General features: G+C 39.7%; 1 protein-coding gene across 2 annotated transcripts; it reads right to left on the bottom strand.

The window, feature by feature from the left end:
• Positions 1-599: 599 nt before the first annotated feature.
• On the bottom strand, positions 600-23418 carry PSAT1 (phosphoserine aminotransferase 1). Of its 2 annotated transcripts, none has more exons than XM_083354632.1 (9): positions 23284-23418; positions 20283-20343; positions 19024-19093; positions 17380-17585; positions 14083-14255; positions 13562-13731; positions 8329-8457; positions 5735-5872; positions 600-2758 (listed from the first exon to the last, which is right to left on the bottom strand). In XM_083354632.1, exons 1-9 carry the CDS (start codon positions 23341-23343, stop codon positions 2656-2658), a joined length of 1110 nt encoding a protein of 369 aa, XP_083210758.1. In that variant the 5' UTR covers positions 23344-23418; the 3' UTR covers positions 600-2655. The 2 variants fall into 2 exon arrangements, with proteins under 2 accessions (XP_083210758.1, XP_083210759.1); XM_083354633.1 differs by lacking the exon at positions 23284-23418 and adding an exon at positions 21308-21529.
• Positions 23419-23980: the final 562 nt, after the last annotated feature.

Genomic DNA, 23980 nt, shown 5'->3' with positions numbered 1-23980 from the left:
GATTGTGAAGATATTGAAGTGATGGATAGTAAAGGAACTAGCCCTCAAGAAATACATCACAGATTAGCACTTGCAGAGTAGCCATGAGACTTTGGGAAAAAATATTCAAATGACATGATGTGTCTATATATACAAACATCAGAATCATGCCAGCCACGGCATTTTCTGTGACACTCTATGGAAATGAAAGTTGAGTTTGAAGAAACAAAATAGGAAGAGTATTGACATTTTTGAGCTTTGGTGTTGGAGAAGACTTGGAAGAATACTGTGAACAGCAAAGAGGTGGAGGAGGGATCTTGATATTGTAGTCTTTAGATGAGAAAACTAAATGCTGGATCCCAAACATGGTTCACTGGTATTTGGGCACTTTGTAAGTGGATGCACAGCCATTTTATGAAATGTGCTCTTTCTCCTAAAAAAAAAAAAAGTTGGGATTCTCATCCTAAACAAAGTTCAACTTTGTGAGATTAATAAAAAATATTTTTCCCTGACCTTTATGAAGAAGTTTTATAACCAATGCTAATGGTCCTATAAGTCTCACAGAACATACATTTATTATGTTTTATGTTAAAAGAAAATCAAATCACAAAAAGCTGTTTTAAGTTTTTTATTATCATTTTTTCAGTTAATGGTGGAATACAAAAAATAAAACATTGCTATTTTAAAATCAGCAGACACACTTGTGTCGTTTAAAAGGGTACATGGCCATCTACTTCAGACATTATGCCAAGAAATAACCAAGGAATATTATTTATAGTAACGATGTTTAAATAATGTTAATACTGTAAAAAAATGATGCGCATTGCAGCTTCTAAAGGAATGCTGTGCAGTTTTAAGTCTTAAACTAAAGAAGCCAATTCTTCTTTAAAATGTATTTATCCCATTTGTACAGCTGACTGATTTTATAGTGACTCTGAGCAACATACAATATTAAAAGCAAATTAACAACACTGGGAAAATAAAATTGCATATATCTGGAAAGAATAAAACTAACATCAAAGGAGCCTGCTACCCAACTTAATTCAAAGCTGGATGAAATGCCTCTTTTGAAGAACCAGGTTTGAACAAGACATATACAAATCCCAGGGAGAAGTTTTTAATAGAAAGACCCAAAGTATATAAACTATCACAACAGGACAGGCAGATACTTTAGAAGACAGAAGGGCTCTCATAATGTAATACTTTTAAATCTAGATGTAATTGGAAAGGTCAAATATCTGGTTAAAAATGGTTGGAATTAAGCAAAATATAGCTTACTCTGGAGATGGACACCTTCCCCACCTCCATATAGTCCTCAATGCTTCTCCCATGAGACAACATATGGCCTTCTACCCAGATATGATTCTGTATCCATACTGAATGCGATATAATTCTGCATTCAGTTGGAAATTCTGTTCCCCGTTTGATAAGCTTCCATTTTAAGGAGATGGAAACTGATCAAACCACCAACTTATAATGTGCTTTTTTTTGTAAAACAGCTGGGGAGAGATTGCTCAATGTTATAAATTAACAATATAGTTAATTTTGAGGTTCTAATTGTTTTACTTTTTTTTAAAAAAAGAAACATTATTGGACAGGTGAGAGAATTGGATTGAGGGTGTAAATATGGGGAATGTACGAAGATCACAATATATGAAGATGGCATTCAAAATTAAAGAATATGAGTTGTTTCACAGGTGCCAATTCTCCTAGATGGAGACCATGCAGGGCTGAGGACAGAAACAGTGCATTGGGAAGGGAATTGGACTAGATGATCTCCATGGATGCTTCCAATCTTTTCAGTTTGACTCTATGAATTAAGTGTACAGAACGCATTTAATCCCAGCTTACTGCAGCTGCCTTTTCTGAAAAAGCAAAATTATACATCTGACCAAAAGTAATCAATAAAGTGAACCTTGGGGTCAACTCAGCTTTATAAAAGCATGAATGTAATGTTGACTTCAAAAGGAGAAAGGATACGAAAGATTTTTTTTTTTACTTTTGTGAGAATGTAAGATTGCTAAAATGATTTAAGCATACTATTTTAAAAGTTAAAAAAAAATACCGCACCTTAGAATGGTTAACTATATATTAACAGTTGTAGAATAACAGTTGAGCCAGGCCTTCAATTCATTAGGCATATTGTTTCAAAATATTTGCCAGATTGAGGCCTGTCGTCTACATAATTGGCAGCAGTTTCTTTAGGCACTTTTAGAGATATGCACTTGGAATGATCAGACGTTGAAAAAGTGGCTAGCTCAAGCTGAAGATTCAGACTTTAAATTAAATAAATCAAGGAAGAAACAAATGCTGGGAAAATGTAACAAAGTATACTTAAATATATTTTATACAAGATTAGATTGTGTACGGCATTGAGTGTACGTTCCAGAGAATTCTTGGTATCTTATGACCGATATAATCTGTTTAAAAATTAAAATCTTACCAATCCTTTTATGGACCACTGAACAGGCACTGGTTTTAGGGTCAAAGTGCAGCTTGGCTGTCTTCAAGTCAGCCAAAACTGCTATGCATATTTGACTGGCCAGAAAAAAGATCAATATCTTTGTTTCAAAATTATAATGCCATGGAATATTTTGTATTAACTTTTTCTAATTACTAATTCTTTGCTGGTTTATTTCAAAAGTGGTTCACCACAACACCATCCACTTTAGTTTGTTATGAATGCAGCTTCATGAAGCTTTTCATCAGTGTTGCCAGCTTCTCAACATCTTCAATCGTCACCGCATTGTACAAAGATGCTCGAATTCCTCCCACAGATCTGAAATATGAAGGAAAATGGGGAGGGGAGAGGAAGGGGTGCATGGTGACTCGGTTTCACAAACACGTTTATTTCTCGGCAAGTTCCAAAATAATTTATTTATACTAAAAGCAGGTTTATTCATCCACAATGACTTTTTACTGTTCTGTGAAAGTATAAGCATAAAAGGAACATCCAAGGCAAGCCTTCCAGCAGTATGAAATTGGGAAGAAAAGAACATAGAAGAATGTCCCAAAGGTGCTTTTCCAAAAGGCAATTGGACTTTCTTGGTTTTTTTCCTCGAAAACTGAAGAAACTTCTTGGATGAGAAGCAAAATGTTTTCAAGGGGGAAAAAAACAAAGAAAGTCCAGCTGCTTTTTTGGAAAAGCACCTTTGGACAATCATGACCTGGATGATTGATAATCCCCTCCTGTTCAACATCTATATGAAGCCGCTGGGCGAGCTCATTCGTGGTTTCGGGGTGGGGTATCATCAGTATGCTGATGATACCCAACTTTTTCTTTCCACCCCGAACCAACCCAGTGATTCCCTCGACGTGATGTCCCGTTGCCTGGAGGCAGTCCAGGTTTGGATGGGGAGAAACAGGCTTCATCTCAACCCTGCCAAGACTGAGTGGCTGTGCATACCGGCATCTCAGGTTAACCAGTTTGTTCCATCATTAATGATGGGGGGTGAGGTGTTACCCCCCATTGATAGGGCTCGCAACTTGGGCGTCCTCCTGGATTCACAGCTCAGCTTTGAAGATCATATAGGAGCCGTGACCAGGGGGGCCTTTGCCCAGGTTCGCCTGGTGCGCCAGTTGCGGCCCTATCTGGACCGAGATGCCTTACACACAGTCACCCATGCGCTCGTGACCTCCCGGCTAGACTACTGCAATGCTCTCTACATGGGGCTGCCCTTGAGGACCACTCGGAGGCTTCAGCTGGTGCAGAATGCAGCCGCGCGAGTTGTGATGTGAGTTTCCCGATACTCCCGTGTAACACCTCTTCTCCGTGAGCTGCATTGGCTTCCGGTTGCCCTCCGACTGAGATTCAAGGTGCTGGTGATGACATATAAAGCCCTAAATGGCTTGGGTCCGGATTATCTGAGGGAGCATCTGCTGCTGGCATCCACTTCCCATCGTCCTGTGCGCTCCCACAGGGAGGGCCTTCTTAGGGTACCGCCGGTGAAGGATTGCCGGCGGGTGACTCCCAGAGAGAGGGCCTTCTCTGTGGGTGTGCCTGCCCTTTGGAACCAACTTCCGATGGAACTTAGGACTGCCTCCGACCTCCGCTCATTCCGCCAGGACCTGAAAACTTGGCTCTTTGAGCTGTCGGGCCTAGACTGAGGGGTTTTAATTGGGTTTTAAATGTTTTAATTTTTAAACTTTGGGCTTTAAATTTAATTAATTGTTTTAAATTTTTTAACTTTTGTATGGTATGATTTTAATTACCCTGTAAACCGCCCTGAGTCCTACGGAAATAGGGTGGTATATAAGTCAAATAAATAAATAAATAAAATAAATAATCTCCATGGACACAACACAGAAATAAAAGAATGGAGGATTACATGGAAGGAATGTAGAAGAGTATATATTTTCAATCAGGATCAGCTGAGCACTGGGAAAACTTGGGCTCTATTGGAGAATGCATCTGTATCCTAAATCCTAAAGTAATTGTGAAAAAATCTCCAGTTGTCACCATTATATGATCATGAGGTCAGAAACAGAAGAGGGTGTTTTTCATGAGGCTCATTTACCTCAGAACCAAACAATTTCCCTTTTAAACTATCAATAAACTGGATTAAATTCTGCTTTCCCCCATGTGAATATGTTTCACTGTCCTTAAAGAAAGGATCCTCAATCATCCAGTATGTATAGTATGTTTTCAGTGTCTATATTTCATCTTGAAATTACCACATTCATATGATCCAGGATTGCCAAAACTGCTCGGGAAACCAGAAATTATTGCTTGAGTGAAAGGTTTATATTTTTAAAAAACATAGATGAGCAAACATTCACTATAACCCTCATTTATATACCACTAAATCTCTTGTGCCTGTTCATCTGTTTGTCACTTTCGAATGGACAGAACAGTGCGGTCATAGGGCAACTGTTTTTTAATACTCAAATGGGCTAACTTACAGAATGTGTCCTAAATCTAGGACCATTATTTCTATGAGATTGAAATTTGGGAAAGTTGTGGCTGTTTCAGCACTACCACACTACCATGGTCAGCTACAGTCATGTGACTGTCATTTTCAACACTCCAATGGCTTCCCATAAGTCAATGGGGAAGCCAGCAGGATGTTTAAACACGGCTGTGTTTTCTAGCTCCCCTGCCTGTTTTTCACTAGCAAATTCATTGGAGAAGCCAACGGGAAGTTGCAAATCCAAGGCCAGCAAGCAGGAAAACTTCTGCTGCTGGATGGAGAGGGAGCGAGGGGATGCACATAAGATGGGGCAAGGGTCATGGAGGGTGTGAGGTGTGCCCAAGAGGTGTGGTGAAGTCAGAGACGGTGCACAAGGGTATTGTATGAACAGAGTGTGTGTGTACATGTATGAGTGGCTGGCATAAGTGCAGAGGGTCTAAGGAAAAGTGAGTGGGTGGCGGAGACTTACCCAAGCAACTTGTAACCTTCCCTGCTGGCTTCTCCACTGACTTTTTCCCTGCAGTCTTATCACAAGCAAATTCAGTGGGGAAGTCAGCAGAAAGTCAGAAATCGCTCCCGTTCCCAAGAGTTTTCTGCCTGCTTGTAATTCTGTCAATCTCAACAATGACACAACTGAAACCATCACCCAACAGGTTACAGATTGTCTACTAGTGTTATATGTTTGTCCATTAATTCTGAAAACAGAAGGTATTTGTCACTGTTGAATGAGTATATGTGGATGCATCCAAACATATATGTATAAACCACAAGCTCAAGACTCATTTTATCCAAACATATCCTAGAAAGACCTGAGACAAAGCTTTTTTCCCAAATCTCTCTCTTACCTGTGACCTTTCAGAGATATCATGTTGTTTTGTACAGCTTTTTCAAGGAATTCCTTTTCTAGAGCTTCATCACCCTTAATGCTGCCAATCCGGAAGGGAACGTTCATTCTGCTTCTGCTTTTTTTTTCCACGGGGCATCTGTAAAAGTCACAGACATAGAAGCTATTGCTTCACTTTTATTGATTCGTTATAATATATATTAGTTGATGCATTGAATCATTAGTGAGCTAGTTATGTTTCTAAATAGTGCGGTATTTGTTCAGTCACGGTAGCTGCTTTTCTCTGCAAAGACCTATTCAAGAGATAATGACATGGCATTTGAAAACTGTTCAACAAAAGGACTTTTTCCAGCAGTTTTTTTCCAATTTGGTGTCCACTCGATATGCTGGAGGTCAACTTTCATTATTCTTAGCCAGCCTGACCAGATAAGCACTTCTCATGCACAGGACATACCTGATCATTATGCACACCAGCTTGCACTGCGCTGAACACTTAACATGTTGCAAATCAGAGCCAAAGGCTAATTAATGTGAACAGTCCTTAATTTTTCTGTTAAAAAAATCATTAAGCCTTTGAAGTTTTTCTTGAACTAAAGCATAATTCTCATTAGTTAATGTAAGAGCCCTGAGAGACCAGAAGAGAGAGAGAGAGAGACTAAGCTGAGTCCTACTGATTTTCCCCTGTGTCTAATTTGAAGAAGCATATCACCTCTGGTTGCAAGAGCACTATAAATAAAAGTCATGGCAATTGCCATAATTTCTTGGATTCACGCATGCTCTTAGGAGATAATTGTTTCATAAACATCAAACAGTAATTAGCAACTAAATTAAATTTAAAAAGTGGCAACAATTATTTGAGAAACCGTAATCTCTCTAGTCCTTCTAAAGATAAGCATCAACTAGACTTCCCTACCTAAACAAAAAGGAGGAGGCACTGTATAGGTGGAAAGACAAGGCAGAATGGCTTAAGCCAGGGGTCTTCAAACTTGGCCCTTTTATGACTTGTGGACTTCAACTCCCAGAATTCCTCAGCCAGACAAGCTGGCTGAGGAATTCTGGGAGTTGAAGTCCACAAGTCATAAAAGGGCCAAGTTTAAAGACCCCTGGTTTAAGCCATTCTGCTTTCTTGAGACATGATAATGCTTCTCTTCAGCTCAATGTGCCCCGCATTTAGAAGGAACTTAAAAAAATATTTGTACTAAATTAACCAACAAACCGAGCATATCCCTATAGCTGGAGTGCTATGCTAAGTCCAGGAACCTGAAGTTTGTTCCCAGGCAATCTGTGTGAAACTGTCGTTAAAACTGTTAGTTTAGCCACATTTTAGAACAAAGATGCTAAAAAGTGGGGTGGGAAGCAAGTCCGAGAGTAAACTGACTCCAAGGATGAGAGAGCAACAAAGAAAAATTCACCTGAACGTGGCCAAGTTTCTTTAATGAAAATTTAGTCTTTAATTTTACCTCCTGGTCAGAAACTTGGGGAAATAATGTTTTACCTGTCAGATGCCATAGCCTGGGAAAAAAAAATGGAAAATCCCTGGACCATGACAGTGGGGTGAATGCTGAAGCTCCCTAGAGATATGAGCCAGTGGGTATCTTCCTCCTCAGACGTGGGAGTCCAACCGATAATGAGTAGAACTGGAAGTGGAGGCTGCCACTTACTGCTCCTGCTGTCTCACTACACTTAGCACAGCGGATCCCCAGGGAACTTTTGCCTATACTCCAACCCTGTCTGGGTTCATACATTACACTAAGCCATCATAAATTTTAATATATTGTTTGCAAACCATTTCAAGAAATGTTTCAGGAAAGTTTATTAGGATTGAGAAGATTTGAAGGGGAAAGGTGATTTAAGATACATAGGGTACGTCACACCTGTCAGCCTCTCCTTAAATGAAGTAATATTTTCCTGGGTTGTACAAGCTTTATGGAGTAAACACCCCATTTACTCCAATCATCTCTTTCCTTTTAAAATCTGGATCTCTGCAGAGACTTTATGTTTACGGCTTAGCGTGTTCTGGGCATCCAGCCAATTGTGATTCTTCAGTCATGGTTAAGTTCAACATGTTAACCCACCTCTGCATTACAGCTACTCCACACATATTTTGAAGGAAAGAGGTAGCTGTATGGTGAAGCAAGTTGCTAATCTGCAAACCTATTTGCCAACTTGTTATTTTACTTTTGAACTGTATTCCCTTCTTTTGCCAAACAGTAAAGTTGACTAAGTATAAAAGTGACCAATCTTGATATTAGGACTCACTTATTTACTTTAAAAGGTTATCTTTTTCTGCCCCTTCCTACATCAGATAAAAGTTTTAAATATGTTTCCAAAATATTTCTGCTTTGCACAGTAATGTTTCATGTGACATGTTCCTCTGTTTGCTATAGATTCATAATCTTTCTTTTGTGTTTATCAAAAAGGACGCACAAGGCCTCTGTTGTGATCATTAACTTTTTTGCGTGCCTCTAACATGGGGAAAAGTTTCAGTGGCAATTTTAAAGGAGCTAATTCCCTCTTTCTTGACATGAACAGACATATTCAGGCAACAAGGCATGCCTTGCTATAGGTCCCTCTCTTTACAGTAATCATACTTACGCATAGAATCCATTAGATTTGTCAATAATATCATAAACCATTTGTGATTTAATCTGGCTGAGTTTATCCATAGCTGTAACACCACCATTGTTTTTTATCCACTCCAAGACCAAGCCCATGATGTAGATACTGGAATCAAGAAGAGAGGCACCAATTACTCATTCAACCAATTCTGCTTCTATAATATAAAATATGAGGCTTAGAAAATCTAGCATAGAATTGACTCAAAACCATGGAGATTTGAAAGAGCAGGAAAAAGAAAGTCTCTAACTGTCTATCAAAGCCAACCCAGTTCCCACCACATTTGTCTAGATCAGCAACTGCTTCAGCAGAACCAGCAGGTTTAAATAACTTAAGCAAGCAAGACAAATGATAAGCATCTAAAGCTTCTCACACTATAAAAACAGTGTTTCCCAGGCTTAACAACTTTAAGTTGGGTGGACTTCAACCTCCAGAATTCCATGGCTGGCTTAAAGTTACCGAGGCTGGGAAACACAGCTATTGGATTTATTTGCTTTAAGACGCATAATAGCCCATTGAGAGGAACCAAGAAATTTCCATCAGAGCAACAACCTAAGCTTCTGTCATTGCTGTAGAAATTATCTGCAAACGTATAGGTGGAACATCAGTCCCTTTTAAGGCCCCCATAGTGCATAAAATCAAAATCTTTGTCCATTTAGCTGCTGTTGCATATTGAGAACATCTAAAACTTACAGACATCCATTTCACCTTCGAAAACTCCTGAACATCCCCCCCCTCAAATACATCCCCCCCTCTCATTTTTGGAGAGACCCTTTACATGCAGCAGAAACCCTGATGTGATCTTTAAGTCAATGCAAACTGCACACCCCTGGCAAAATTGGAAGGAAAAGAAATATTCTGCAAGTGTGGAACATTTAATCTCAGTTCAAACAGAGGAAAGGAAGAGGAATTGGCTAAAAACTGCTGGTGTTATGCGGATAACTTTAGCACCGTCCCCACCTATCCACTGATTTAACTATCCATCTGTTTCTTTCATACATATACTGTAGCATGCTTTTGCAAAGCTACTTGCCAACAAAGATTACTAGAACTCAGTAACCTTCTTGCATTTGTTAGCTACTGTTTTCAAAGAAAGCTATTGCATGGAAATGAAAGCACAAAATACAAGCAGGGACCTTTGTTGTGGACTCTGTTTTGCATAATGATAAATTGTGTGCACCTTTGCAGTATTTCCAAAACATTTTCTCTTGTTACAGTGTTTAATGAGTATTCCAAAAGCCATTAGACCAGCATTCTCCAATCTTGGGTCTTTCAGAGGTTGGAATTGCCGTTAGATATTAGCATAGTCTCAGAATTTTCAGACAATGTGACCTTTGAATTTGTCTTAAAAGAGCACAGGATGCCTCCATTCTAAACGCTTTTAATTCATTTGCAAGTAAACTTTTGTACATTTCTGAACCACAATGCAATCCCCAGAGGCTGAATATTTACCACAATCACTAGTATGACTACTCTACACTAGAGTTTCAAACAATTTCAAGCACCTTTACTTACAAATCTCTCAACAATCCTTTCAACCCACTTTGAAAGATATTTATTATCCTCTTGCCAAGGTTAACACTATTCAAAGCATCTGAATACATTCAGGGCCATGTCAAGCTTTTAACCAAAATACTCCAGCTTCCTAACTACTATGAGAAGTACTGTGTTCACGAACTTGAGGGGTATTATTATAAATTAACAGTCTTGGAACCAAATTATTGTGCAGAACTTAGCAGTATTAAAGCCAACAGGATCTTCAGTCTTTCACTGGCCAATATAGTCTTAAAACTGCCCCACTCTTTAGAAGCTACATGCTCAGAAGTTACCATTCTTCACAGAGCTGGTGCACACTAGTCCCTGTAATGTGGCCTTTTTCAGGTGAATGCCCCAAAGAAGACCTTTGTAAAACAATGTTTAAACCAAACATTTTTTCTTTAAAAACATTACAACTACGAGAACAACTGTGGCAAAAGAAAGCAAAGATAGTACCAATAGTAATAGGCGCCTTGGGTGCAATCCCAAAACATCTGGAGCCCCACTTGAATACCACTGGCATTGACAAAAATCACCATCAGTCAACTGCAAAAGGCAGCTTTATTTGCAGCAGCTTACATCCTGCAAGGACACCTTTTACACTATCAAACAACATCTGCCTATCCCAGGTCCTTGGGAAAGACTCGATAGGTAGATAAAAATGCAAAATACAGGTTAAATATCTGGCTCGCTATGTGACCAGCAATAAGAGTTTATTATTGTTAATTAAACTTGTATGCTGCCCAACTCTCAACAACTCTGAATGGCTGAAACCATTATGAGAAGAGAAATATTGCTGTCCCCTAACATTTTGCTGGCCTTTTGGCTTCCTTTGGCAGAATATAATCTAAAAACATTGATGATAACACTCTTTTCAAGAGCTTTTTTTTTCTGCCTCCCTGTGCACTCTTACCAAGTCAGATTTGCTTATCCCAGTTGGCCAGTGCAGAATCCTTTCTCCACATTGAGCTGAATTTCAACTAGGCTTCCCTATTCCCTAAGCAGATGGGAGGGGGGAAGAAGAGGGGGGAGAAGTATAACTGAATGACCCACTTTAAAGCCACACTGCCAGTTTCAATGCTGTCCCTAAAGCAGGTTTAGTCATAGATTTAAATATCAGGCAAATCCTTGTAGCTAGGAAATGAGATTTCTTCTGGGGAAAAGGTTATTAATATCTACCCAGAAGATTAATGTCAGGAAGGCAAGTCCGCTATTGACAGGAAGTTAAAATGATCCAAACTGCAGGAATTTAATTCAGTGCATCAGTCTGCCAAGTCTTGAACATTTAATTCAGGATCTTGGCAAAGCATGCTGTCACCAAAAAGGAAGAATAGTAGTAGGCAGAATTGAAAATTTAGCCAATCTCTAGCAACATACAAAGCACGGTGAGTTTGATTTAAAAAATAAACCCAGAGTGCACTAACCCGGCCAATTTACAAGTTAATAATTATCATACTAGAACACGTTCTGCAAATATGCTAGCACTATTACATATCTGTGCCCAAAATCTTTACCAAATACATTGAGTTAAGCCCCAGAAGAGAGGACTGTCCTGTCCTACTGTATTATGTAATGATGGCACAAATAACTGATTGTTCTAGATCAGGGGTGTCAAACTCGCAACGTCAAATGACGTGTCACGACATATCCCGACTTTTTTGCCATTGCCGGCAATGGGGTGGGCGCGGTTTTGCTATGATGCATTCGGCCCACAGGCCGGCAGTTTGACACCCCGTTCTAAAGTTAATGTTTTTTGCAGCACTCAAATTTTCTGAACTGTTCTTCAAATAGTTTAAGAGTTTCCCTCAAGAGTAAGGTTAGCAAAATAGGTTTTGTGTGCTGGTACTAAATGGATGTGATAGTACAATAAATCCAACAATCACCAATGGTCAAGAGGGAAACACTAAACCAGGCTTTACCTGAAATTTGGGGCTACAAGGAAAAATTACTTCCCTTCCATCTCTTGATAAATCTAGATGAGTAGTAGCAATCTGGCACCATGTATACATAGATCCAGAGAGATTGTAGCCCAATTCCTTTGAGGGTGCCAAGTTACTTGATCTTTGGTTTAGTTAAAGTGAAGCTCTACTTATAATGCTATTGGATCCAGAGTTAATGGAATGGCAGCCGTTGTCATATTTGTTTGCTTGCTAGATTCATATCTAACCATTTCATTCGGGAGCTCAAGTTGAGATATATAGTACTGCCTCCTGCTTTATGTCACCACAGCCAACCTTGTGAGGTAGAAAGTCACTGGCTCAAAGCTCACTCAGTGAGCTTCTGTTTCACAGGTATCAAACTTGATTGCGTCACGTGACATATCGTGTCGTATCGCGACGTTTTTTGCCTTTGCGGAGCTGGGGTGGGTGTGGCCTGCATGTGATGCATCCGGCCTGCGGGCCACCAGTTGGACACCTCTGTTCTATTTCAACCAGATGTTTGCAGGTGACATATAGAAAAGTAAGTTGTGGAAGGGTTTCTATTTCAACCAGGTGTTTGCAGGTGACATATAGAATAGTATGGTGTGAAAAGAGACACCCAGTCAAAGAAATGCCTGGGTTGGTTCCAAATACATTTTGGTCTCTTTCAGTGTATTGGTGGGCAATAGTCAAAAGGGAACAACCACAAATAAGCTTCATTTAGGATTCTGTTTGCAATCATTGCATTCCTATTCAGATATTAATTGTCCTCCTATAATCAGAACATGAGGAAGTGGAGACATAACTACTAGTTCAAGATTGTATTGGGACCTCTGAAGATTGAAGAATCTGCTCTATTTTAGAAGCCCTCCCAACTCAGAAGGTGACCTCACATACTTTCTCCAACTTGTCTTGACCCTCCTTTCGACTAATGACCGAAAAGTAAGTCAATTGTAAACTTCTAAGTAATTAGTAGAATGAAATTAATATTAACTTTAGCAAAATGTTTTTACCACAATGTAAAAAAAGATATTGAGACTCTAGAAATTAGAGTACAGAGAAAAGCAACAAAGATGATCAGGGGACTGGAGGCTAAAACATATAAGGAATACCGGTAGTTCCTGGAATTGGGTAGTCTAATAAAGAGAAGGATGAGGGGTGACATGATAGCAGTGTTCCAATATCTTAGGGGCTGCTACAAAGAAGAGGGAGTCAAGCTATTCTCCAAAGCACCTGAAGGCAGGGCAAGAAGCAATGGATGGAAACTAATCAAAGAGCAACCTAGAACTAAGGAGAAATTTTCTGAGTTAGAACAATTAATCAGTGGAAAAACCTGCCTCCAGAAGCTGTGAATGCTCCAATACCAGAAGTTTTTAAGAAGAGATTGGACAGCCATTTGTCTGAAATAGGGTTTCCTGCCTGAGCAGGGGGTTGGACTAGATGACCTCCAAGGTCCCCTCCAACTTTTATCATTATTATTATTATTATTATTATTATTATTATTATTATTATTATTATTATTATTATTGATCATCGCACAGCCAGCCAGATGTTCAGACTGGATTTGGCATTTTTGTCTACCTATCGAGTCCTTACCAAGGACCTGGGATAGGCAGATATGGATGTTTGATGGTATTACAGATATTGTCACAGGTTTTTTATTATTATAAAACTTTTATTCATAAAACATGAAACTCAAGTCAACTGAACACTCAACTTGACTATTATTATTATTATTATCATTATCATGAAATTACCTGTAGCACGGAGGTGTGTTGTATAACGAAGAGTTTTCTACTTGCACTTTGTAGTCCAGCACAATGGGGCACTCTTTCAGAGCATGTCCAAGTAAATCCTCACGTACTATTACCACTGTGACACCGGCACAACCAATATTTTTTTGGGCACCCGCAAAAATGACACCAAACTTATCATTGGGGGGAAAAAATACAAAGAAAGATCCATTACATTCATGGGTGCATTGGTAAAACATTTATACAGTTCTAGCTGCTTCATAAGGGGTAGGCAACCTTGGCTCTTTTATGACTCATGGACTTCAACTCCCAGAATTCATGAGTCAGCATAACTGACTCAAGAATTCTGGGGGTTGAAGTCCAAGAGTCATAAAAGAGCCAAGGCTGCTTACCCCTGGCATAGAACATATCCAAGCTTGTAAATTCAACATCATCAGCCCTCAGTAAGAGGAGCAGAGGCACTGGCCTTGGTGACCTTAAATTTGAGATCATTACATATTGCAAAATGTCCTTTGGAAAGTTACCTTTGAAACATCCACTGGTTTGGAGAGAAAGTTTGATGACATATCAGAAACTAAGACTGCTTTTCCAACGTCAGGTACAAAGTCAAACTCTACACCATGAACAGTCTCGTTTGCACAATAATAGATATAAGAGGAATCGGGATTAAGGTTCCAGGTGCTTGGGTCAGGGATTTCTGAAAAAGATAAGATGATGGAAAACAATGGTGTTTTTTTTTTAATTTCAGCCTGTTGGTTGCATTGATATGCCAGGAATAACTGCCAAAGGTCAAATGCAGTGCCAGCAGAGCTAATCTCCTACTTCAGCAAGGAAAGTATTAAAAAAAAATACGTAAGGCTCCACAACCTTGTGCAACTTCTTGGAAAAAGCAGAGTTTGATAAACTGGGAAAGGAAAATCCATCTGATACGGAAAGAAAGTAATTGGCGAGCAATCAAAATAACTTTCAGTTTCAAAGTATTTGGGCATTTAAAGGAACATACTTTTTTAAGTACAAAAAGCTCCATGTGCATTTTACCTGGTATTGCATTCTAGTTTTGAATGTTAATTCTTATTTTGAAAATCACTCAGAAGACAACATACATGGTTGGAGCAGCTCTGCTATTCATTAAAGTAGCCTTTTAAAAAAAAAACCTCTGCATGATCTTGGAAAAAGATTGCAGCTACTGCAAGAGTTGCTGTAACTTGAATGAGTCAACGTTTTAAAGCAGTCACAACTTTTAAAGCAGTTACCTAAAGAAAAAGATGGGCTGCTTTAGTGAACAATAGAGAAGTGTTCTGCTGAAAATTTCCTCCATAAATTATTTTTGAATCAAATAAATTAATCCTCGATTACTTATCAAACCTTAAACTGGCTATTAATACTCCTGAATATTAGCAGAACCTTTATAAGGGATCATAAAAAATGAGAATTACTACTTTCTCTCTCTCTCACTCACTCACACCAAAATAGTTCACCCATTTACTTTAAAATCCATGAATTCCTCATGATTAGGAACCTGCCATCTCAGGGAATGAGCAAAGGTTATTGGTTTGCATCAGAAGCCAGAGACAGAAGCAAACATTCAATACCTGACATTTGCAATACCTAGAGAACCAACTTGGAAACACCGCAATGAATCCAGAGCAACACGACCCACCTTTTTTAGAATAAAAATATATGTGTCACTAGCTCGGGAAACTAAAGACCTTCCAGATATATTAAAGACCACCTCCACCCACAGACAGGCAAGACAGCAGAATATAAACCAGGGCTCTTCAAACTTGGCCTTTTTATGGCTTGTGGACTTCCAACTCCCAGAATTCCTCAGCCAGGCACACTGGCTGAGGAATTCTGGGAGTTGAAGTCCACAAGCCATAAAAGGGCCACGTTTGAAGACCCCTGATATAAACTGACAGCAAACAGCACTCCTTACTAGCATTGATGATGTTACCTAGTTAGGGTAATAAAACATCTGCAAGAAAACAAGCATGCTCCGGGAGCACCAAGGAGCCTCCATTCCTATCAGCCACAGTCAATAAGGGTATGAGATGAAGAAATTGTAGCCCAAATTAGTTGGCAGACACTAAGACACTAAGAGGGACGCAGTGGCTCAGTGGGTTAGGACGCTGAACTTGTCGATCAGAAGGTCGGCAGTTTGGCAGGTCGAATCCCGGGTGCCGCGTAACAGAGTGAGCGCCTGTTACTCGTCCCAGCTTCTGCCAACCTAGCAGTTCAAAAGCACGTAAAAATGCAAGTAGAAAAATAGGGACCACTACGGTGGGAAGGTAACAGCGTTCCGTGAGCCTTTGGCGTCTAGTCATGCTGGCCACATGACCACGGAGACATCCTCAGGCAAGTGCTGGCTCTTCAGCTTTGAAACGGAGATGAGCACCGGCCCCTAGAGTTGGAAACGACTAGCACGCATGTGCGGGGGAACCTTTACCTTTACCTTTAAGTTGCCTACTCTTTTACTTATCAGTCTTTACATAACATGACATTTATTTTAAAACATAATGAAACATAAAACATGTATCACGCTGGCTTTGTTTCAGAACTGTCTGAGCCCTTGCTTTCTACCTGGAAATAGGAAGGTGACAAGAGACTTTGACTGGATTGCTCTACGTAGCCTCTTGTTGTACAGTATTTCAATGTGGAGGGGGATGACAATTGGTTTTCTGAGGAACTGTGGGAGGTGAAATATCAAGAAACAACAGCAGGACCCAAGAGCACCAAAGGAGGAAACTGAAAAATGAACCTAAGCCAAGCACATGTAAGAGCCTATATTAGAGATTATATAACAGCAAAACATAGTTATTTCTCTATCCTTGTTGTGTCTGCTGATAGCCACCCAGCTGGCTTTTATGGAGAGATGTGATCATTTGGGGAGAGGGACAGACCACAAACATTTACTGGATGCTGTGAAGAAGGCATTTAGTACAACAGTCCCCAATCTTTCCGGTTCTGTAGACTGGCACCAACAGCAAAGGGAGGGGATAGTTTTGTGTACACATCCGCTGCTTGCGCAAATGGAGCTTCACGAACCCATGCACTCGCCCGCTGCTTGCATGGACCGGTTCCCCAATGGGCCGTAGACCAGGGATTGGGGACCCTGATTTAGCAGATTCACAAAGTTGGACGCCAACTGAGTTAATCTAGTCATGATGGAGTCAATATCATACTTGGTTAGCCTGATCCTGTAACTCCTGATGAAGTAGACAGCATCTTTGAGATCGTTAACCTGGCCACTTGTTTGTTAGATTCTTGTGTCTTGAGTGATGAAGTCCTCCCAGAAGATTGCATGTGGCTAGTTCCATGCAGTGATGTTAGCTTCTCTGGGTATGTGTGCGCTTCCACTGGTGTGCCACCTATTTAAGAGGCCATTGCTAAACCCAATTGCCCTGGACAACTTTTGTCCAGCCTCCAATCTCTCCTTTCTGTGGAAGTGTATTAAAAATATTGCAATTGCAGAGGACTTTGGAAGAAATGGATTATCTGGACCCTTTGTAAAGGTATTTTATGTCTGGGCACAATACTTCACCAACATGGATGACACTTCTCAGGAATATGCAGCAGTGCTAGAAAAGGGATGATGCAGCTAACCTAGCCTTTCTTGAACCATCAATGGCTTTTAAGGGCATCAATCATAGCATCCTTTTGGACCAGTTGAAGGGAACTGTAGTAGGGAGGTAGAAGTACAAAGAGATACAGGTACAGAAAATTTGCATATGTACATACTTCTATAATGTGAAGACTATCAAACAATAGGGAAAAAATAACCTAGTATAGATTTTAATGTAAGCTTTCTCAAGTTAACTTACTTGTGTAACTTGAAAGCTTGGGATGCACAAGGTTCACTTTTCCATATTTCTCAGCCTCCTTTGCTGCCTTGGCCGACCAAGCTCCTGTAACCACATAATCAGCACACCTGGCTTCTTTGAGCCCAATGAGATTAAGTGGAATGCCACTGAATTGGCCAGATCCACCACCCTGGAGAAATATCACTTTGTAATTGTCTGGTATATTTCTGTACAAAACAGAAGAAAGGATTTGAAAAAAAATGATTATTCATTCATTACGCCTGGTAAACACAGAAGAAGGCATCCAAGCCGAGAAAACTTTATAAACCTTAATGTTTACTTAAAAAATAATCACCCCAAATGATGGCTCAAAGCATAATCTTCTTCTACCAGACTGATAGATATTATTTGTAAAGTAAGACATGTATGTTTGCTTATACTTGAATGGGTCCTGATAATCTAGTAGGTAAGAGTTTTATACTGCTCTGTTTTTTTTTTGTTGGAAGAATGCATAACATAATTAGTCCGCTTCTCAAAATGCCAGATTGAATTGGGGGAAAAAGGCTCAATATTTGATTAATAGGATTTAATTAGCTCTCTAAAAGAGAGATCTCCAAGAAATCAGAACTAATTTCATCAATCACCTCAATCCAGATACATCACGTTTGTAATATGCAAGGTGACAATCTTGAAATCATGCCATCCTCCAAGTAGATTCCACATACAGACATGCTTGGTAGAAGTCTGTTCTCCACAAAGAATAACAATTGGCAAAAACAGCACTTGTCAAACTGACAGAATTGCAGAGGCATCCTCCTCAAACTCCTAAAAGGCAATGTTCTAGCCTCTCTGGAAACTAATGTATGAGCATTCCATCTCTGGAATACATTCTGAGTGATATGTTCAACTATTGGCACCAACTGTGTTGAGAATGAATCAAAACCCACAGACATGGGCCCTACTAAAAATGTATATATTCTGTCCTTATTACCACTCAGGAGCCTCATATGTCAGAAGGAGATATAATGGAAAGTGAAGATACTCTCAGTCATGTTATAAAACAGTCCAGAAAACAGTGTGAAGCTCGTGACTTTTTTCCCAAGCAAATTTGCCCATACATACTAAAGCTTCATCATATAGTTGTATCAACTTTTGCAAGGAATGTCACATGGCAAAGAGGTTCTGCCTTCCTGTGAAAATACCTATTACAACAATTTTCAGTTAGGACAATTGACAGCTACGTCCTCTATCTATGCAACCATAGCAGAAAATGTTTTTTAAAATCCACTGGCCAATTCTCTGCTTTAAATTATCCTCTTCCCAATAGTTAATATATTTGTTAAAAAGACTGCACTGGATCTAATTAGTTCAATTTAAATCCTGTTTAGATCAATGTGAAAAATGTCAACCTGATTTTAACAATGGCAAAGAACTTAGTTGAGATCCAGCAATTAATGTTAAGTATTAACATAGAAATTAGAAGTAACATGCCAAAAACAAAACACAAAGCGCCCCATTTTATTTCTGTAGCAATAAACCATACGCAGATAATGTTTCACTCAAAAATAATGAATATACTACACATCCAAAGGAAAAACATTAATTGCAACTACAGTATTTTCAGAAGTCAAGCTTTTAATGGCGTGAATAAACAGGATAACTCACAGGAGTTCACGTAAACAGTTTTCAGCTGCTTTGATGATTTTTGAAAAATCAGATGTTCTGTGACTCATTTCTAGAGAAAGGAAATCAAAGATATCATTATAAAAACAAACATAGCTTTTCAAATGAACTGGATCTTAACGTCTTTCTTCAAGCAGCTTTAAAAATCAGCTCATTTTAAAAACACCTAAGAAACCATAAACACAGAAGACAGATTAATTTGCTAAACTCCACAAGGGTGTCATGGATAAATGGAGCATAGGCCCAAATGAGGAATTTTCTATCGCATGCACCAGTGAGCACATTCTACTTAGTATCATGTTTCACATACTGAATAGAGGCAAAAGAACCAAGGCTGCAAAAATGGGGTCCATAGATCAGCTCCCGCCACTGAAATGACTTTCAGACAGAAGAATGCACGAACATTCCCATGTCTGTCAAAGTGATAAAGAGCAAGAATAATAAAGTGAAAAAAAAATATTTTTTCTTGGTTCAGAAGAGCTGAAACAGTTGGAACCTAAGTTCATTTCATTAGAAAACTTAAAAGGGGAATAGTAACAAGAGTTGGCATTGCATACTAGTGCTGGAATGCTGCAACAGGACCAGGACAATTTAAATACTGCTCAGTCTCTCTAATGATCAAGTATCTTTTTTCCCCCTAACATTTTCCCACAAGTGCAAGGTCCCCTTTCTTTCAGATCAACTGAGTATTGATCCTTTGCTTGCAACAGATTAACAGAGTTGGAAGGGACTTTGGAGGTCTTCTAGTCCATGGGTCCCCAACCCCCAGTCCGTGGACCAGTACCAGGCCGCAGCATGCCAGCAACTGGTCCACACAAACAAGCAAAGCCCCATCCAAGAGATGCAGGCAGCACACAAAACCACACACCCTCTGGTCTGCGGAAAAACCTCTCCCCACGGAACCGGTCCCTGGTGCCCAAAAAGTTCTAGTCCAGCCCCTTGCTCAAGCAGGAGACCCTATATCATTCCAGACAAGTAGCTATCCAGTCTCTTCTTAAAAACCTCCAGTGATGGACACCCACAACTTCTGAAGGCAAGCCATTCCACTGGTTAAGTCTTCTCACTGTTAGGAAATTTCTCCTTCATTCTAGGTTGCTTGTCTCTTTGATTAGTTTCTATTCATTGTTTCTTGTCTTGCCTTCTGGTGCTTTGGAAAATAAGTTGACCCCCTCTTCTTTATGACAGTTGTTCCCTACGTTTTCATTTTCTTTTAACACCCCACATAAAGATGAGTTCCTTACCAAGGACACTAATACCAAGGCCTTTGTAATCCACCAATTCTTGCTGGGCTTCCAATAATACCTGCAAAAAATATTTGTCACAATTATGCTCATGTCATAGGCGAATCATATGTTCTATAGAGAGAGAGAGAGTCACTTAGATTCATTATTGTTCGCATCTTAACATGTTTGCTTTAACATTTATCCAAGAATAAGTGGTATAATTCTACCAAGATCCTAGCCAAGTATTGCCTGACCTGACTGGTAATGGCTCTGGATGTTTCTATCAGCTAAGATGCCAAAGATTGGTCCCATGTTGAGATCTTCCATGTTGTGAAGTATGTGCTTTGTAATACTGAATAATCTTCTAGGCTTATTTTATCTGACCTGCCAAAATTCAGAAGACCACTATAGGGCAATGAGGAGAAGCAAAAACTCTTGATCTTTGTTGCCAACTACTGATCATCTGAAATGTTACAGTCTATATTTATTTATTTATTTATTTTAATTCCATTTATATCCCGCCCTTCTCTGAAGACTCAGGGCGGCTTACAAGCTTAGCAGTAGCCTTCATTCTATGTATATGCCTGCTTATTAGGGCTTTCACACACACCCCAAGCGGCATTATTATATGGCAAGCCTACTATAACTGTACAACAGTATGGATTCCAAGTGGAAAAATAATTTGAAGGATGCATTGGCCTGCATGTTGATTTTAATCAACTTAACTCAAATGGATCATAACTCTTTTCCTAGGATTACCTACACAATCCAGCCCTTCTTCACATTTGGATTACTCTCTCTTCTTTTCACATTCCACTCTCTATTAGATTCTCAGCTGTTCTGGATTATTTAATTTTTTATTTTAAACAAGAGTCACTTTGGGAAATCTTTGCCTGAAAAACTCATCAACGACTTTACAAGTAACACAGGGATTTATTATCCAGTTGAATCAGAGGCCATTTGTAACTATATAAATATAAAATCTGTTTTGAAAGCTGGAATTCCCAACAAGATACCAAGAGAAGCCATTGTGCTTTATATACCTTCTGAAGGACTTTGCCAGGTTTCCATTCCCAGCTGACATTTTATGTTTTTAAAAAAATAAAAAGGGAAAGTGGCACACTGCAAAGTAAAGTATCAGCTTTCACCATCTTTTTTCCAACATTCTTTTTTCACACATTTTCTTAAAAAGTACAAAAAAATAAGCAGCTGAAACCCACGGATTATTTTTGAAGTATCCCTACTGGCAGAAAAAAATATTTTAAGAAAGAAAGCAGATGGTCTTGTCCCCAATCTCCTAGTACTAAGGAAACTAATAAAAGCGCATCTCTTCCTCCCTGCTTTCTCCCTAACAGTGTTTATATCTGGATTTTATTTGTACTGATGCCTTTTTGTATATACCAGTAATTTGTATTTCATTTACTATTGTAAGTTACCTTGACTGTCCAACAGAAAGAAAAGTAGGATATAAATATCCTAATAAATAAATAATAGAGCAACAAGCAAAACAGGAGCTAGAAGTGGCTGGGAATTTGTAAAAAAACAGTGTTTTATAACTTCTGTAACAATCATTCTGCAATTGGATAAGCCCACAACTGCAATTGCCATGCTGCAACATGGAAACAAAAATTCCATGAGTGTCTAGCAGCCCAAAGAGATCCATGTTCTAATGTTCAGCAGACCACAGTAAGATAAAGATCCTCATTTATACCACTTTTATCTTGGATGAGTTATTCACAGAGCAACTTTTGTCATTCATCCTTCTCCTTTAGAGCATAAAAAAGAATCATCATTATTTTTGAAACTGTTTGGACATGCAGTTCTGCTGGAAAGCTGAAAAACCAGATATAAAGAGCCACACCCTCCAAATGCAATTGGATCAAGACAGCTGCTGATGCAACTTTTTGGATTAAATTGAGTTACATATGAGAAATATTCAGTTAGCATGAAGCTGTACCCTGCTGTATCTATAATTATGTCTGCCCTACATATTCACAAAGGACTTATTCAGTAAGAGAAGACAATGGACTTTTTAAATGCTCCTCTCTTGAATGCACAAACAAAATGAAATTAGATACTCGAGTTTTCCCAAATGGAAAAACAGGAAAAGCCCCACTTTTTGCATGTATCAGAATTTGTGCTCTGGGGTACAACTATAACTTGAGTATGCACTATTCTTAAAGCCATGAGGTAAGCCCATCTAGCAATAAGATTTTGGTGCTATGCCAGAAATACAACTTGCTATGATTGAAATAACATGAAATAAAAATAACAAGCTGGAGATCCGACTATGTCATGCTAATACTAGGAATTAAAGAGGGGGAATACAAAGACAAAATATCCTTCAATCCTGAAACGTGGGCTCTTGCTTTGCAAATATACCTTTGAAAGAAAAATGTTATTTTTCCATTTATTAATGTCTTATTTGCAAATGATAATGTTCTGGGGTTTTTGTTTCGGGGAGTTTTTTACAAAAAAAATTGGTCTTTTTGATTGCATCAGATTTGTAAAGGTAAAATATCAAAATACCAACTTTATATTACTTTAAAGTAGGATTAAAAAATAAAGTCAATACTGTGCCAACCATACTAGGAAGCTTAGTTAATAGAGTAAAAACTTCACGCTTAAAGAGTATAATTGAGATCGCTAACACGGAATTTCCAGGACAACCATGTCAACAGAGAGAGACCGTTTCCCGACTCTTTGCACCAAAAGTATTTCTTAAAAATAAAAATCAATTGGCCCGACGCGAAATACAGAAGCATCTCCACCATCATCTCTTTTCCAAGAACAGCCCTGCAGTCAAAATTTCTAAAGCATCCTTTCGAAAGTTTTCTTAGATGGGCACTTCAGAGAACAACGTTCGGCATTCAGGTTTTAAAGTAATCCCTCTTTTAAAACCCAAGATTTATTCGGTAGCCACGCTTTTGCTTCCCAGGCATTTAAAAGCGCGGAGCATCCCTCCCGCTCCGTTTTAGGATCTCCTCTCAGATGCCTTCGGCCATTCGGAGTTACCTACCGATCGCGGGAGCTTAGCAGGTCCTGCGCCGAAATTGGCTACGTGTTTCTCAGCGTCCATGGTTGCTAGCGGCGGAGCTCTTCTTTGCCTGCCTCAGCGCGCGCCTCTCTGCTTCTTAGCTCTCTCGAACTCCGGAACTGCAGGGAGGCCTCAGAGGTTCTGCTTTTCTATTGGTTATTTCGCAGGGGTAGGGCAATTGCCCACGAGCGGATTGGTCGGCGCTTCGTAGCCGGGGCAGTTCTTGACCAGTGGCCACGAGCGGGCGGCGTGATTGTCCCGTCCTTCGGGGCAAAGCAGACAAGAGATTGCAACATCCGATCCACCGAGCCGGGGGAGGCGGCAGAACTTGCCGAGTCAGCGGCAATCTTGGACGAGCGAGTTCTCCTCGGGCCCTCCCCTCCGGCAGCGTTGTGTGTTGAAGCTGAGTTGTTGAATCTTGGCCCCCCTTCCCGTGAAGAGTAACCACTTCCATTCGGGAGGTCTGGCCTCCACTGGAGGTGTCTTATTTGCACGATCCTGTGTCCTAAAAATTGGGGCGCGACTAGAAAGATGTTTCACAACAATACGGGATGCTCTCGGAGTATGGACGGAGGGATGAAATAATTGTTCCCGTTTTCCGCCAGCCATCTCGAACTTGGGTTGAGCAAACTGGGGGGGCGGATGCCTGTCTTATGGGGTCGCTAAGGGCTGACATCAA

This window comes from Vipera ursinii (genome assembly GCF_947247035.1).
Source record: "Vipera ursinii genome assembly, chromosome: 2".
In the NCBI taxonomy this organism is placed as follows: domain Eukaryota; kingdom Metazoa; phylum Chordata; class Lepidosauria; order Squamata; family Viperidae; genus Vipera; species Vipera ursinii.
The sequence above is the reverse complement of the archived record's forward strand: the minus strand, read 5'-3'. Positions and strand labels throughout refer to the sequence as shown.